Source organism: Urocitellus parryii, chromosome 1, assembly GCF_045843805.1.
Source record: "Urocitellus parryii isolate mUroPar1 chromosome 1, mUroPar1.hap1, whole genome shotgun sequence".
NCBI lineage: Eukaryota > Metazoa > Chordata > Mammalia > Rodentia > Sciuridae > Urocitellus > Urocitellus parryii.
Genome location: NC_135531.1, coordinates 103864447 through 103880217, shown reverse-complemented (window position 1 = coordinate 103880217; position 15771 = coordinate 103864447). Strand labels below are relative to the sequence as shown.

Genomic DNA, 15771 nt, shown 5'->3' with positions numbered 1-15771 from the left:
TCTGCAGTGGAAGGGGGCACCCTGCTCCTTGTCACACCCCTGAGCCTGTGTATCCCTGTCTTCTCCACAGGTGGCACCCCTTACCCGGAGCTGCCCATGAACGAGCAGTTCTACAATGCCATCAAGCGCGGTTACCGCATGGCGCAGCCGGCTCACGCCTCTGCTGAGATGTGAGTGGAGCCTCGTGCCCTGGGGGGGATTTCCTGGATGAGACAGTGGACATGTAGCTCTACCAGCTTCAGCCAAAGAGTTCTCAGCTCAGAGATCCAGAAAAGTCTGCTACACCTGGCTCTGGCTGTTCGTGTGCTCAGGAATCCCTTCTGCCCTGGGCTCTCTTGTCTCTGTGCCAGCCTCACTCTTAGGCTGGCACTGCCCACATGGCTGCCACAGTGCCAGCCGATGACTTGCACTGCCAAAGCCCCAGAGCTGACCTCTGTGGCTCAGCTGGGGTGGCATGCCATCAGAACTCACCTCTGGACAGAGAAGATGAAACCCCTCTGGGCTACACCTGGGTCATGTGCTCACCACCATGTCCGACCCCACAGAGCCAGTGGTGGGTGGTGCTGGCTGCCACACCTCCCGACACCCTGGTCCTTGCTCCTCTTGCTCTGAGAGGCAGTGGCTCCAGCTCCCAGCACCACCCGCCCCCACCAGAGCCAGGGGGCCTGACCCTCTCTGCCCCTCCCCAGCTACGAGATCATGCAGAAGTGCTGGGAGGAGAAGTTTGAGGTTCGGCCCCCCTTCTCCCAGCTGGTGCTGCTCCTGGAGAGGCTGCTTGGCGAGGGCTACAGAAAGGTATGTGGAGCAGGGTGGGGGTGGGGCACATGCTCCATCAGTTCAGACCCTGGGTCCCGGGCTCAGAGTGCTGTGCTGGCATTTGGGGAACAGCCTCCTCTGCTCTGGGCCTCAGTTTCTCTGCTGATCCCAGGACGGGGTGGGTGGAGGCTGAGGTTATTCCAGCAGCTCCAAGAAGGGACACTGACTGGTGACACAGGAGGAGGGGCTATGACCTCTGCCCACTTCTGGGGCTCCTTCAGAGGTGTGAACGACCCAGGCCACATGGCTTCCAAACCCAAGCCCTCACACCCTGCTGTAGGCTGCTCAGAGGCAAATGGGGCCTCCTGGGGGCCTAACCCCTGCCCCGCCTGGTGAGAGGGGAGACACATCTCTTTGGCACAGGCACAGCCTTGTCCTCAGCTCCACTTCTCATCCCCTTGGGGTTGTCCTGGGGTGACTGAGATGGCAAGGAGTTGTCATCATCTCATAGAAAGGGACACCAAGGCCCCACTGGGGGGTCAAGTTGGAATGAGAGCGGGAACTGCCTCCTCCAGGTGAGGGCGAGTGAGGGTTGGAGTGCTGGTTCCGTCAGTGCCACTCCATGGGTGGTCCTGAGCCCACCTGGTCTTGATAGATCCCAGGTGGGAGGCAGCTCAGCTGTGTGGCGTTGGGCACAGCCTCTCACTCTCTGAGCACCCTCTGCCTTCCCTACTCAAGGTGGGAGAGGCTGGGTCAGATCTGCCTGGGCGAGTCCCATCTGACCATTTATGCCCCTCCCATGCTCCTTCCCCACGGAGCAGAAGTACCAGCAGGTGGACGAGGAGTTTCTCAGGAGTGACCACCCAGCCATCCTGAGGTCCCAAGCCCGCTTCCCTGGATTCCACAGCCTCCGATCTCCCCTGGACACCAGCTCTGTCCTCTACACTGCCGTGCAGCCCAGCGAGGGTGACAACGACTATATCATCCCCCTGCCTGACCCCAAACCAGAGGCTGCTGATGAGGGTCTGCTGGACGGTTCCCCCAGCCTCGCCAGGTAGCCACCCTGGCTGGGACCTGGGGCTATGGTTTGCACAGAGTGTGGGTGTGTCTGTGTCAGGCTTGACCCAGCAGCCAGTTCCCTGGGGTGAGGACTTATTCCTACAGGTGAACAGAGGGCAGAACAGGGCTCTCTTGACCTTTGAGCCCTCAGGTGGGAGGGGCAGGCTGCATAGAAAAAGGATGGGCAGGCCTATCTGAAAGGGAGCGCCTTCCTTGAGGGGAATCCCACAGTTGTCCTCTCTAGGCCCTGTCCTAGCCCCACGGGGAAGGAGGGAACCTACTGAGTGTCCCCAGCATGCTGAGGAGTGACCACCTGTGGGGTCCCAGCCAGCCTTAGGCTGTGCTCCATGCTTAGCCCTGTGCCCAGGGGGCCCTGCAGCCTGGCTTTAGGAGGCAGAGGTGGCCCAAGGTCAACCCAGAATGCAGACTGGGAGGGAGACTCATGTGCTCTTCTGTCTTAGGGTGGGGAGGGGTTTCAGTCCAGGGAGGGCTTTGGAGGGAGGTCGGCTGGAGTCTGGACTTGATGTTCAGAGAGCATCTGCCTCCACTAGAGAGATGGCTCCCTGGAGGCCAGAGCCACCCACCCCAAACAAGATCCAGCCCCAGGGGAGGTGGCAGGAGTCCTAGGCTGGGCTCTAGCTCCAACTCTGCCACCATGAGCCCTGGGCAGGCTTTGTCCTGTGACCCTCAGTTTCTCCACATGTGCTGACAGTGCACAGGCCCCTAGAGATGCTAAAGGCCCTTTTCATCTGTCAGTGAGACTAACATTCCAAGACCTGGGTAGACAGGGCAGGATTCAGCCCTGAGTTCCAACAGCTTGCGGTGTGAATGCTGGCCCTGTTTTATGCCCTTGGACAGCTGCTACACCTCTCTGAACCTCAGTTTCCTCTTCTATTAAATAAAAACAGTAAAAGTCCTTCTATTAGGGTCTTGCTTGAGGATTAAGTGGGATAATGTCTCAGAATACAGAGGATGGAGATGCTGGGAAATTGGAATTGAAGTGTGGGGCCAGCTTGGCCTGCTCCAGCGTCCCAGCCCCTGCACACGCCCACGGTGTGAGGTAGGGCAATGACATGAGCTCTCTGAGCTGCGCTTATCTCCTGGCTCAGGCCTTATGGGGTCTTTACAGGATTCAACGAGCAGAAGTGTGCAAAGCTGGGTTCACAGAAATCCCTCAGCGCTGTTACTGTCCTGCTGTGGCCCAGCCCTCACCCACTTGCCTTCTTCCCCCAGCTCCACCCTGAATGAAGCCAACACCTCCTCTACCATCTCCTGTGACAGTCCTCTCGACCCCCAGGAAGAACCAGAGCCAGAACCCCTGCCCCATCCCCAGGGGGACTCCCAGATGGAGCTGGAGCCACCAATGGATGCAGGCTGCCCTGGGCCTCGGGCCGAAGCAGAGGACAGCTTTCTGTAGGGGCTGGCCCCCACCCCGTGCCACCAGAAGCTCCCCTTCTGCCACCAGGCCACAGCCCCCAGGCCTGGCATCCTGTGAGCCATGCTGCTCCTGCCAGCTGTCCCATGTGGAAGGCTCTGTCCCTGCCACACTGCTCCCCAAGCCCTGGGGATAGCTCAGGAGGCCAGAGAACTGCAGGACCATGCCCAGCCTCTGCCTCTGGGAGGCCATGTGACTGAGCCAGGGTCCCTCCCAGGGGACCCAGTTTCCCAATGCACAAGATGAGACATTGAACTTGGTAGTTCACAGTCTACCTGGGAGTCTCCCTGGCTGACAAATGGGGAGGCTGGAATCTGGGGGAGCTTCCTGGGGCTGTGAGGGGGTCAGTAACCTCTCTCTGTTCAGCCAGCTGCCCCTCAAGGCGTCGCAAGCTTGTCCCCACACTTCCATCTGCCCAGGAGCTGGGGAAGAAACCCTGGCACCCCTGGCTCCTGGCTGAGCTGAGCCTGCCCTGGCCAGTGTTGCTTCACTCTGAAGCCACCTCCCCTGACACCAGTCTCTGCTTTCCCAGGCCCTAGCAGGTCTGGGGCCAGCCATGCTTAATTAATGCTGTAATTGTTGCTGGGACTGAACCAAGTACAGCACTCCCCAGCCTGTAGACCCAGCCCAGGACACTCGGGGCACACTGGCTCTGGACAGTGCCCATATCTTCCAGGCCCCTTGTGTTCTGAGGCTTTTTCTCATCGTCCCTGGTTACAGGCCCAGTGGATCCTGCATCTGAAACAAATGTGTTGATGTGCCAGCATTATGTCCACATGTGCACACCAGTAGGTGGCCCTGACTCTGCATTGGATCTGCTGTGACCTTGGAGGAATCCCTTGCCCTCTCTGGGCCCATTTTCCCCTTTGAAGAGTGAGCAAGTGGGACTCATTCACTCTGAGTGCCCTGTCAACACTAATAATCCAGAATATTCCTGGGGTTTGCATGCTTGTCCAGATGAAGCAAGGTCAAGTACCCTAAACTTCCTAGTTGGGGGGCTGCTGGCCTCTGGGGAGATTCCAAATGGCATATCACAGTCCGGGCATTCAGGTACGTGACCCTTCCTCAGCCCCAAATGCAGCTGTGATGACCTTGGCTTGGAGTGACAGTCCTTGCCTGGAAAGCCCCCAGCAGCTGCTCCAGTGACACAGGAGGACCACGAGACCCCCTTGAGGACCCACGATGAACTCTGGAGATATCCTGGGCAAGGGGGCAGGGAGGGAAGTCATTACCTCATGCAGCCCAACACTGCCCCCAAGGTATTTGCAACAGACAGAATGGACAGTAAGGACGATTGTGTCCCATGAAGAACAAGAGCCTCACTATTTGTGCACCCCAGGCAAGGAGCACAAGAGGTGGGCACTTTGGGGGTTTCCTCCTTAACTGCCGGCTGCTCCATCCTGGAGGGAGTACCTGGTGGAGTAGGGTCTTGTCACTGCCCAGGTGATACCTCACCGCCCTGAAACCAGTGGGCATTGGCCATTACAGGGCAGTGAGGGATATGGTCACTTCGCCCAGGAGGGGGAGGGCTGGCCAGGGGATAAGGCGAGGTCAGCCCTCCTGGACACAGTCACCAAGCTAGTTGGTGTCTCCCAACCTGAGGGCCCCAGAGACTCCCCAAGGAGAGAGGGGGAGTCAGTCTTCACTACGGTACCAAAGATATAATCACCTACGTTTACAAGTATTTTTAGGACTCACATTAACTCACATGTATACATCAAAGTGCTATTTTGTATGCTGTTCAGTTTTCCTATCTGTGTACTTTTTTTTAAGGGAAAGATTTTAATATTAAACCGGGTGCTTCCACTCACCGACTCTGGTCTCTCTTGGGTTTGGGTGTGGGTATGGAGTGAGTGGCAGTCAGAGCTCATCCCGACAGATCCCTTCAGCTCTGGTCTCCTTTCCCTCTTCTCAAAAGGGGATTTTCATTTCTCCCACTCCTTCCTAGTGGCTGGGTGACCTTGACCTTGGACTTGGTTTCTCAATATGAGCTGAGGAGGCTCCTCTTCCTCTGTTGTGCCTGAGCAAGCCTGGGTAGGAGAACTTGGAGCCCACAGGCCTGCTCAGAGGCTCCAGCCCTGGGGAGCCCAAGCCCTTCCTGCTTCCCCTTCCCCCACCTTTGGCTTTGGCTATTAAGCTGGGGCACTGTCTGCCCCCCTGCACTCTGCCCGTGGGCCTGATGAGGCTCCTGTGGCTGGTGAGGGGCATCGGCAGAGCCCGGATTCCAGGTTGGGTGAGTCATGATTGGGACCCAGGCAGAAGCAAGGCAGACAGAGCATGCAAGGGCCCCAGACAGGAATAGGAAGAAGGTAGGGGAAAGAAAAGAGGAAGACGAGAGAGGAAGGAAGGAGAGTGTGGCTAGGGAGAGGCCAGGGGACGGCATGGGGCACCATGCTGTGGCTCTGAGGCAGAGTCTAGCCAGGCGGGACAGTGGGACACAGACCACAGGCTGCAGAGACTCACTGCTGCAGTACCTCAGTGGCTGTGGGCTGGAATGAGGGGGGCGTCCTGGTCCCTCTGGCCACCCCAGTGCTGGCCATCAGCTCCACTGTGTGGTCGTGCCTATTAGCCACTGGTTGCACAGTACCAGGGCAACAGAGCCACTGGGGCAGAGGGCAGACCAAGGGTCCCAGGCCAGGACAGTGGTCCCTTGCCCTCCACCTGTACTGCCCGAGAGGATCCCTTGAGATGGAACTTGGTTTTAGCTTGAGGCTGATCATTTCTACACTGTGTCCTCAGGCCAGCGTCCCCTGTCTCTGAGCAGAGGATGGGCATCTCTGCTTGGACCTGGGGGAAGGGTGCCTTGTTTTGGAGCTGCAGGTCTCCCTGGACTGTCTCCAGTAGTCTGTGGCTGTGGCTGTGGTTGCAAGTGGGCAGAGGACAGGATTGTGGCCAGCTCTGACTCACGGCCCTGCAGCCAACTCAGGGGCAGCTGAGTCGTGTCAGAGAAAACCCCACCAGTGAGGGTCTGGACATACCAAGCCCCCACTTCTGGGGTCCTGGCTCTACAGCACACCCAGAACTCAAGACCTCTTCTCTCCTGGCTGTGGCAGTAGTTGATTAAGGCAAAACCTGGATCCACCCTAGAAAGAGTAAACAACCCACATTCCAGAAGGGATTGTCTCTGCTCATGGGAAAGCCTGTTTGCAGGTCAGGAGACTCCAGGCCCCATCCCTCCTGGGACCTTGGGTGGGTCACACCACATCAGAGCCCAGTTCCCTTGTGGCTAATGGAAAAAAACAAGGCCACAGAGAGGAGGCAGATAAAAGTCTGGCTGCCATTAGCCAGTAGGTGGTGCTCGGGGGCTGTCTGGTGCTTCATTCATTTTTCTTATTTCTCCCTCATCAATCCTAGGAACCTAGTACAGGTACAGATGAGAGAGGAGATTGCAATATGACTTGCCCGGGATCATTTGGACAGTGTGTCTGGGTAGGGAGGGAGCCTGGGCCTGGCTGCCTTGCAGATTGGATCTCAGGGAGCTAAGGTGCCCACCCAAGGGGGCAGAGCCAGGGATCTGAGAGGCTGGGCTCCAAATCCTGACTTCTGACTCATATCTTTCTAGTGCCATATGTCCCTAAAGGAAAGCACAGAAAAGCCTGTTTGAGAGAGAGGAGCCAGGTGAATGTGAGGGCTGGGTGAAAATAAGAAAACATAATTTGGGAGAGGGCCCTGTGCAGAGCAGGTGCAGGGGGCCGAGGTGACCTGATTAGCCCCTGCTTGGTCCTTCCCAGGGCAGATGGGCGAGGTGGAATTTTCCTCCCAGACAGATGAGCCACTCGGACTACACATTGCTTCCACCACCCACTGTCTGCCTGGGTCCTTCTTCCTGGAAAAAGAGGGAAAGACTGAAAGAGTTTGTTCTGCTGGGCCCTGAGCTGCAGCCCATGAGGGGCCTCCAGCCCCATTAATGTCCCTTCTCTGAAATAGGACCCTGTCTCTCCAAGGCCTCTGTGACCTGAGTCCATTCTCCAGTTTTACAATAATGAATTTATAACAGTGTCTACAGAGCACATGCCCCAAACCCATTAGCAGAGTAGGTTAACACAGAAAGAGAACACTTTCCTTTGGTAACATTGTAAATGCGTTCTTTCTTTAGTCAGAGACTCTGTGTAGGAATTTATGTTATGGAAATTCTGTTTAAACTGCTAAGAGTTTAGTTTTCATTTTTCTTTTTATTTTCAGTTTTTCCTATTTTTAAAAATTTATTTATTCTAATTCATTATATATGACAGCAGAGTGCATTTTAATTCATAGTACACATATAGAGTACACTTTTTCATGTCTCTGTACACAAAGTAGAGTCATCATTTATATCTTCATACATGTACTTAGGGTAATGATATTCATCTCATTCCACTATCTTTCCTACGCCCCTGTCTCCTCCCTTCCTCTCCCTCCACTTTACCCTATTTAACGTTCCTCCATTTCTCCCATGCTCCCTCCAACATACCCATTATGCATCAGCATCCTCATATCAGAGAAAACATTCAGCATTTGTTTTTTTGGGATTGGCTTACTTAGCATAATATTCTCAAATTCCATCCATTTACCTGCAAATGCCATGATTTTATTCTCTTTTATTGCTGAGTAATATTCCAATGTGTATATATGCCACATATTTTTTATCCATTCATCTACTGAAGGGCATCTAGGTTAGTTCCACAGTTTAGCTACTGTGAATTGTGTTGCTATGGATATTAATGTGACTGACTCCCTATAGTATGCTGTTGCCAGTGTCTCGGCTGGCACTGAATCACAAGCCACCACACAGCTTTGTAGATTCAAACAGCAGTTCTTTATTCCCGAACTCACACCGGCCTCCACACAAACACGTTCTGGTGAAAATCTCCAATATGCCGCCGTCCCCAAATCCTACTCCACGAGGCTTTTTCCAAATCCCATTTGAATCTCACGAGAACTCAACGGGAACAAGCAGCGGGAACACCCTAATCCCAGCAGCAATAATCTTCAACTTCACACTTCCTAAAACCCCTATTGTCTTAAACTGGGAAACGCCTTAAACCCGGAACACCCTAAACACAAGGACCGGGATACTTCCTCAAACCTGCAGGATACTTCCTCAAACCTGGATCCACCCTCGATCACCTTGAGCAGGGTCATCTTACTAAAGCATACATGCAATGTCCCATTGAATGTCCTCTAAGAAGCATGGGGTACGCTGGCAAGGAGATTTTGATGCGTCATACCTACTTGGCAATGGCCCTCAGCATGCTGTTTTTAAGTTCTTTGGGTATAAACTGAGGAGTGGGATAGCTGAGTCAAATGGTGGTTCCATTCCAAGTTGGTTTTCCCCACTCACATGCATACTAATATTTGTATTTGCATCTAATTAAATTACAGTTGTTTTTAAAACTGCCATTACTATTCTTCAACTTTGTTTTCTACTTAACAGTACATTATAAACACACTCACAGGACAGTGGCACATACAGATACTAATTTATCCATTTTGAGAGTTGCACCCATTTAAAATTAACATGCCTGTGCCATAGATTAGCTCCCCGATCCCCCCTCTACAAATGGAAATCAACATTGTTTTCAATTCTTAGAGTTATGAATTATGCTGAAATGACCCTGGTCTGAAAGTGTGTCTGTATTTTCACATTTATGTGTTTGTACCCACAATATGAATTTCTAGACATAGAGATGCTGAGAGAATAAACACTTGGAAGTGCTAGTGGAGTGATTTTTTTGTATCCCTTTAAATACAAAAAATCATGGTGCTTCTCAGAGGCCAAGAAAATCAAACCTGAAAACAACATTGTTTAACACTAGGAAGTTGCCCTGTTCTTCTGGAGGGAGTCTGGAACCCCTGAGGTTTGTTGTGAAAGCCCCCAAGCATCTGAGAGAGAGAAGTAAAGAGAGATGTGCAGCCAGGAGTGGTGGCACACCCCTGTCATCCCAGGAACTCAGGAGGTTGATGCAGACAGATCACAAGTTGGAGGCCAGCCTTAGCAATTTTGTAAGGCCCTAAGCAATTCAGTGAGACCCTGTCTCAAAATCTAAAATGAAAAGGGGTGAGGGTGGGAGTGTAGCTCAGTGGTAAATGCCCCTGGTTCAATTCTAGGAACCAATAAAAATAACAATAAAATCAATTAAACAAATAAAAAAATCCCACTGCTCCGGGCCATGGGGAGTCCCTCAGCTCAGAACATCATCTGCCTCAGCTCCCTCAGGGCCTGGTGAGGGGACCTTGGGTGCCTACCCACATCCCCTGCACCATACCTTCTCCCAATCTCAGCTCTTCCCTCCACTGGCTCTGGGGCCTTGGGCAAGTGATATTCTCTTTGAGCCTTGTTTTCCTCATCAACAAAATGGACATAATTAGTAGGGCCAGCCACATGGGTTGAGGATTAAATGTCATAAACATGCTGAGGCATGGTGCCCGGTGTATAAACAATATCCAGAAAATGTTAGATCTCCAAATGCCCTTTTCCCAGAAGGGCAGAGCCCCTTCCTAAAGGGCTTTGGGATACAGCATTCATTTATTGACTCTTTCATTCCTCATACTTTAAAAAAAAAATTTTTTTGTAGTTGTAGATGAACACAATATCTTTATTTTTATTTATTTTTATGTAGTGCTGAGGATCAAACCCAGGGCCTCACCCATGCGAGGCAAGTGATCTACCACTGAGCTACAGCCCCAGCTCCCATTCCTTATACTTTTAAATTTGGTGGGTCAGGGTGGTCAGCTACTCAACAAGCACAGGAGGAAACCAATCCTCAGTGGCTGTGTGATGTGACCTGGGAAATGACTGAACTTCTCAGAACCTCAGTTTCCTCTTCAATAAAGCCATGGTATTACCTGAACCCACCTCTAGAGTTGAGGATTCAATGAGAGGACTCCAAAGAGCACGTGTCACACTGCCTGACCCAGAGTGAGGGCCTGAGAAGCCTTCAGGGCCTCCACACTGGCAAAGTGCTGGACAGGAGGGGAGTGCAGGAGGCCTGGGGGGCAAGGGAAGGCCCCTGCCCAGCTGGCAGGGACAGGGAGGCTTCCTGGAGGGAGAGTCTGGGAGCCATAGGAGTTAATTGGCAGGAACAGCTTCCGCTCATCTCGGGGAAGACACAGGTCCTGCAGAGGTGGCCTCCACTCCCCTGGCCAATCCCCCCCCCCCCCCCGCGCCTGCTTCTCCCAGACACACTCCACCAGACAGAGTCTCCCCGCTCTGGGGTCAGGGACCTGGTGGGAGCTGCATCACAGCTGGCAGCCTGGGCCAAGAGCAGACTCCCACTGCACACAAGTTAGGGGGCCTCCCAGTTTCTTAAAGCCACCGGGGGGGCTTTCAGGGGCAGTGGCCTCAGTGGTGAGCAAGGAAGAGTCCCCCAGGAAGCTGGACACAGTGCAGCTGCCCCTCCTAACTCGGCAGGCCTGGAGTCCCGGAATCTGCCTGTATCAGGCCCTCCTGCCACTTTGCAGCTGGGGTCCCTGGATTGTTCTTGGAGACACACCCTCTAGAGTCCTCGGGTCCCTGAGACCCTGTGGGGGTCAGTCAGACCTTTGCACAGACCTCGTCCCCTCCTGCTCCCTCCTCCTGTCCATTCCTTCTCACTGGCCACAGGGAGCCCTGCTTTCTCCCCTCTGCTGCCCTCCTGCTTCTTCAAGGCCAGCTCCAAAGCCACTGCTCTGGGGCCCTTTCAGACTCACCTCCCTGTGTCCCCCACCCCTTAGGGGCTCTCATCCAAATGTGCCAGACTACAAGACGCTCTGCTGCCTGGATGAGCCTGCACATGGTTGCAGGTGTGATGAGGGGGAGGGGGACCAGATGTGCATGGACACCCTGTCCAGGAGGATGGCTAAGGGACCTGAGTGGGGCCTGAAGCATGGTGCCTCCAGGGCCCACAGGGGCTGCCTCCACCTGCTGCAGCCTGATGGGGACAAGGAGCAGGGCTTCTGGAGGTCCACCCTGTGGCAGCAGGAGGACAGGCAGTGCCGGGGAGAGGCGGGTCCTGCCCCTGATGGGGAAGCATGTGCCCACAGCTTTCCAGCAACAGGAGGCACAAGGGGGATGTCAGGATCCGTGAGGGGTGCAGGACGTGCTGTTGGCCAGATCTCCTGAGCCCTAGGGAGTGGAGACCCCCAGCCTGGGCCTAAGGCCCTGACCATCTGCTTGTGGCTCTTAGTGTTCCCCTAAGTAGCTGTGTGACCCCAGATAAGTCAGTCACCTTCCCCGACCTTCTTTTCGTTATCTCTCTGGTAGAGATACTATGCACCTCCATGAATCCTTGTGACCCAGGCTGATATGAGAAAGTGGTAATGAAAGTGCACTGTAAACAATAAACACTCAGCCTTCCTTAGCAGGACACTACTACAGGGTGACCAGAACCCTGACAGAATAGGTTCTGTTCAAGGAACCATCTGGGAAGTGAAAAGTCTGAACTAATTGGTAAGAAATAGACAGAGCCAGAAATTAGATAAAAAGGGGAGTGCTTGATAGGTCTTCCAGTACTGTAGGAGTGGAACTGAACAATGAATAAGGGCCCGAGTCTTTATTTTAGGGGGAGCACATCAAAGGCAGGGGTAAGGTTTCAGCGGGAGGAGTCTTGCTTCTTGATGTGGCAGGGGTCATGGAGTTAACAGGTTGATTGGCATTTTTGGCCAGCTACAGCCATCTCTGAGGGGGGTGTGGCTCCAGCGTGTCACCCCATCTCCAATGCTGTGCTGAACTTGTGATGGAGCTGGGTAGGAAGCCACACGAACCAGGTGTACCCAAATCAGCAGGGTTGCTGCTGGGAGTTCCTGACACCAGGCTTTCCTGTCTAAGGGCTTCAACATCGTTTTAGTTCCCGCACAGTTCAGATGGCTTCCTGCAGGGCACAGAACCCAGAAGACATCAATGAAAAGACCACAGGTTGGACCACACACAATGGCAGACACCTCCGTGGGAATAAAGACACCAAAGGAACATTTAAAGGGAAGTGGCAGGCTGGGGGGACACTGTTTCAGCTTTTATGGGGGACGCTGTTTCAGCTTTTATGACAATAGGGTTCTCAAATACAGTGCCTGACAAATTAGTAAAAAATGAAAATTGGACAAAGGATAATGTAGAAATATACCAATAGACAACAAATACAAATACAAGGGTCATCTTACCATAATCCAGGAAGTCTCACACTGAAAACAGTGAACTTCCATCTGTTTCCAGCAGACTGGGAAGTGTTGATGCTGCTTTTGGGGCACTAGGGTGAACCCAGGGCCTCACACGTGCAGGCAGGGCAAGGGCTCCACCCCTGGGTTCCACCCCCAGGCCTGGGAAAATTTTCTAAATACCCAAAATATTCGCTGCCAACAAGAATGTAGTGATGCTGGGTTTCCCACGCACCTTCTGGGGGTGCACGTCCACGCGGGCATTTTCAGGGCACAGTTGAACAGTATCTCCACGGATTTCAGGACCTACCCTTTGACCCGCCATCTCTCTGCTGAAATGGATCCTGCTCTAAGGACTGCCCATGGGCCCAAAGGCTCCTGTGCAGCGAGGTTCACAGCAGAGAAAAGTCAGAGGGAACTCAAGTGTCCATGCTTAGAGGAACCGAGAGGCAGATGGCGGTCCCTTCATATGGGAGACCAATACAGCCATTTCACAAAGTAGATCTCTGTGCACTGACTTGGAAAGGTTTCTAAGGTGTGTTGTTAAGTGACGAGACTCAAACTCCAATGTAACAAATAGTTTATGACATTATTTTTTATTTATTTTTTTTAAAGGTATTTATTGAGTATCTGAAATATGTACATCTTAGTAAGCCACACAGTATAAAACCCAAGTAAAGCAGAATACTCTTTTTTTTTTTTTTTAAAGAGAGAGTGAGAGAGAGAGAGAGAGAGAGAGAGAGAGAGAATTTCCCAACATTTATTTTCTAGTTCTCGGCGGACACAACATCTTTGTTGGTATGTGGTGCTGAGGATTGAACCCGGGCCGCACGCATGCCAGGCGAGCGTGCTACCGCTTGAGCCACATCCCCAGCCCATGACATTATTTTTTAAAGTCATGGAGGATGGAGTGGGGAATGGACGTAGTATAGACACAGGCAAATATTAGGAGGAATGGGCTATAACTGGAATAAGTGTTTGGGGGAGCTTCCAGTTTGGGGGACTCTATCCCTCTTAATGGATGGAAGTCTCACATTGAGCACTGGTGTTACAAAAAATAAAAAATAAAGGAGGCACAAAGGATGGGAAGGGATGGGGGTCCCACCACACCCGGGGTCCCATGACTGCTACTGGCCCACTAAGGGAACTACTGGGTGCCCCTGCTGTCCATGTCTTTCCAGAAGCCCTTCTTTCTCTTCCCTGCCTCTGCTTGGCACAACCCAGCTTCCCTGGACCTCGTCCTTGCCCAGCTCACAGGTGGCTTTGGTTCATAGCAGATATACAGCCCCACAAAACACAGTGGGTATCCCAGTGAGCATGGATCCCTCCATGTCGGTGACATTCAGCTCTTAGAGGAGGTGGTGGGTTTGTAGGGCTCACTCATGCATCTACAGAGCAACTAGAGACTGCTCTGGGTGGGGCGGGGACACCTTAGCCACACTGGGCACCTGGGCATGTCATGATGTTAGGAACACAAGAAGCCAAAGGGGTGTTGGGGGCAGAGGGGAGAAGAAGGGAAGGAAAACCATACAGTGTCTCTTGAGGTCTACACTTAGAACCGGCCCCTCCTCCTTTCCATCTCATTCTATTGTCCAAAGAAAGCCAATCTGCCAAGCCCAGATTCAAGAGGCAGAGAGATGATTCCATCTTTTATTCTAAGGGGAACTGCCAAGTTACATGGCCAAGAGCTTGACTGCTGGAAAGAGTGAAAAATTGGCATTGATGCAATTTTCTTCAAGCACCATAAAGAGGGAAAAGACAATCCAGAGAATGGGACAAGTTTGTCACCATGTAACAATAGCACCCATTTGATATTTTACTCATTCCCTTATTTTATGCTACACTATTGCAGAAAACAATACTTTTACTGGTCCATTCCATTATTAATGGATATTCAAGTTGTTTCTAGGTTGAGGCTATAAAGACAAATTCTGCCAGGTGTCTTGGTGCATGTGGGCACACATTTCTGCTGCATGTATGTCTGCCAGGGAGAAGAATTGGTTGAATCATGGGATATACACATTTTCACTTTAGGTAAATAATGCTAAACTCTTTCCCCAAACACTTATATCAATTAATACCCTCACCAGCAGTGTATGAGATTTCCTGCTGTTCCACATTCTAGACAACATTTGGTGAGGGAGTTGATCACTGTCTATGTAGTTAGGCAGGAAATTAATTGTACTTTAAAAAATAACAATGGTAAACCAATGATCTCAAGTCCTCTTACTGGAAAGACAGATGTGTCCTTACTCCTGTTAATCATTTATCAAGATCCTGTATACATAGATCTGTTTCTAAGTTCTTTATTTTGTATCAACAGTCTATTTTTCTGTGAATCAACATAAATTATTTTAATCATAACACCTTTATATTATTTCTTGCTAACTAGAAGAGAAATACTTCCTATTTTTAATTTTATTCAAAATTGTCTTGGTTATTCTTGGTTCTCTACATTTTCCCATTTGCTTTATCAGAGTTTAATTTACATACTATACCCTTTTGAGTCTATAGTTTTGCTCCCTTTTTTTGATAATGCAAATTAAAGAGACTTTACCACTGACCTATATCCCAGGCCTTTTGATTGTTTAATTTTTTAAATTTTTATTGTTTAGTTTTCGGTGGATACAACATCTTTATTTTATTTGTATGTGGTGCTGAGGATCGAACCCAGTGCCCTGCACATGCCAGGCGAGCACACTATGGCTTGAGCCACATCCCTAGCCCCTTGATTGTTTAATTTTAAGACACGGTCTCACTAAGTTGCTTAGAGCCCCACTAAGTTGCTGAGTCTGGCTTTGAATTAATTATTCTTCTGCTTCAACCTCCCAAGTTTCTGGGATTAGAGGTGTGCTCCTCTGCACCTGGCTATCAGTTCTGCTACTTTTGACAAAAATGTATAGCCATGTTATATTGTCACTATCCAGATACACAATTCCCTAACTAAAACAGTTCCCCTGTTGTGCTGGGGCTGTAGCTTAGTGGTAGAGAACCATGCTGGCTCCCCATCCCCTAAAGGAACCCCTCACCTACAAAGGCTTACATTCCTTACCCCCTGTCACCTTTTATCTCTACAGGTTTCCCTGGTGGAAGGTCCCAGTCTTACTTTCCACACGTGCTCACTTGTGAACACTGCTACTCTCCTCCCTGCTCCTCAGGATCCTTCCACTTCGTCTCCTCTTACCCATTCATGCACTGAAACTCCGGAGGAGCTTCTTCCACATCCCTCCCACATACAGGAAGGCCTCTTGCTCCAGCAAACATACACATGGTTCCCAGATGGCTCCTCCCTCATTCAGGGGGGAGTTGGTCGGGCAGGGTGTGCTATAGTCTCTCTAACCTCCGCTGTGGAAGCGGCTCCCCTCCCCAATAATACCTCCAATCAGCAGGCTGAACTTGTGGCCCTCATCAGA

At 51.7% G+C, this 15771-nt stretch overlaps 1 protein-coding gene across 2 annotated transcripts in view; it reads left to right on the top strand.

The window, feature by feature from the left end:
• Positions 1-5061, top strand: part of Pdgfrb (platelet derived growth factor receptor beta) — a 37493-nt gene extending 32432 nt beyond the window's left edge. For both annotated transcript variants that reach the window (XM_077801097.1, XM_077801098.1), the window contains 4 exons: positions 71-170; positions 690-795; positions 1578-1810; positions 3049-5061. In XM_077801097.1, the coding sequence (XP_077657223.1) occupies positions 71-170; positions 690-795; positions 1578-1810; positions 3049-3232 (623 nt within the window). In that variant the 3' untranslated portion in view covers positions 3233-5061. The remainder of the gene's footprint in view (positions 1-70; positions 171-689; positions 796-1577; positions 1811-3048) is intronic.
• The last annotated feature ends 10710 nt before the right edge of the window (positions 5062-15771 follow it).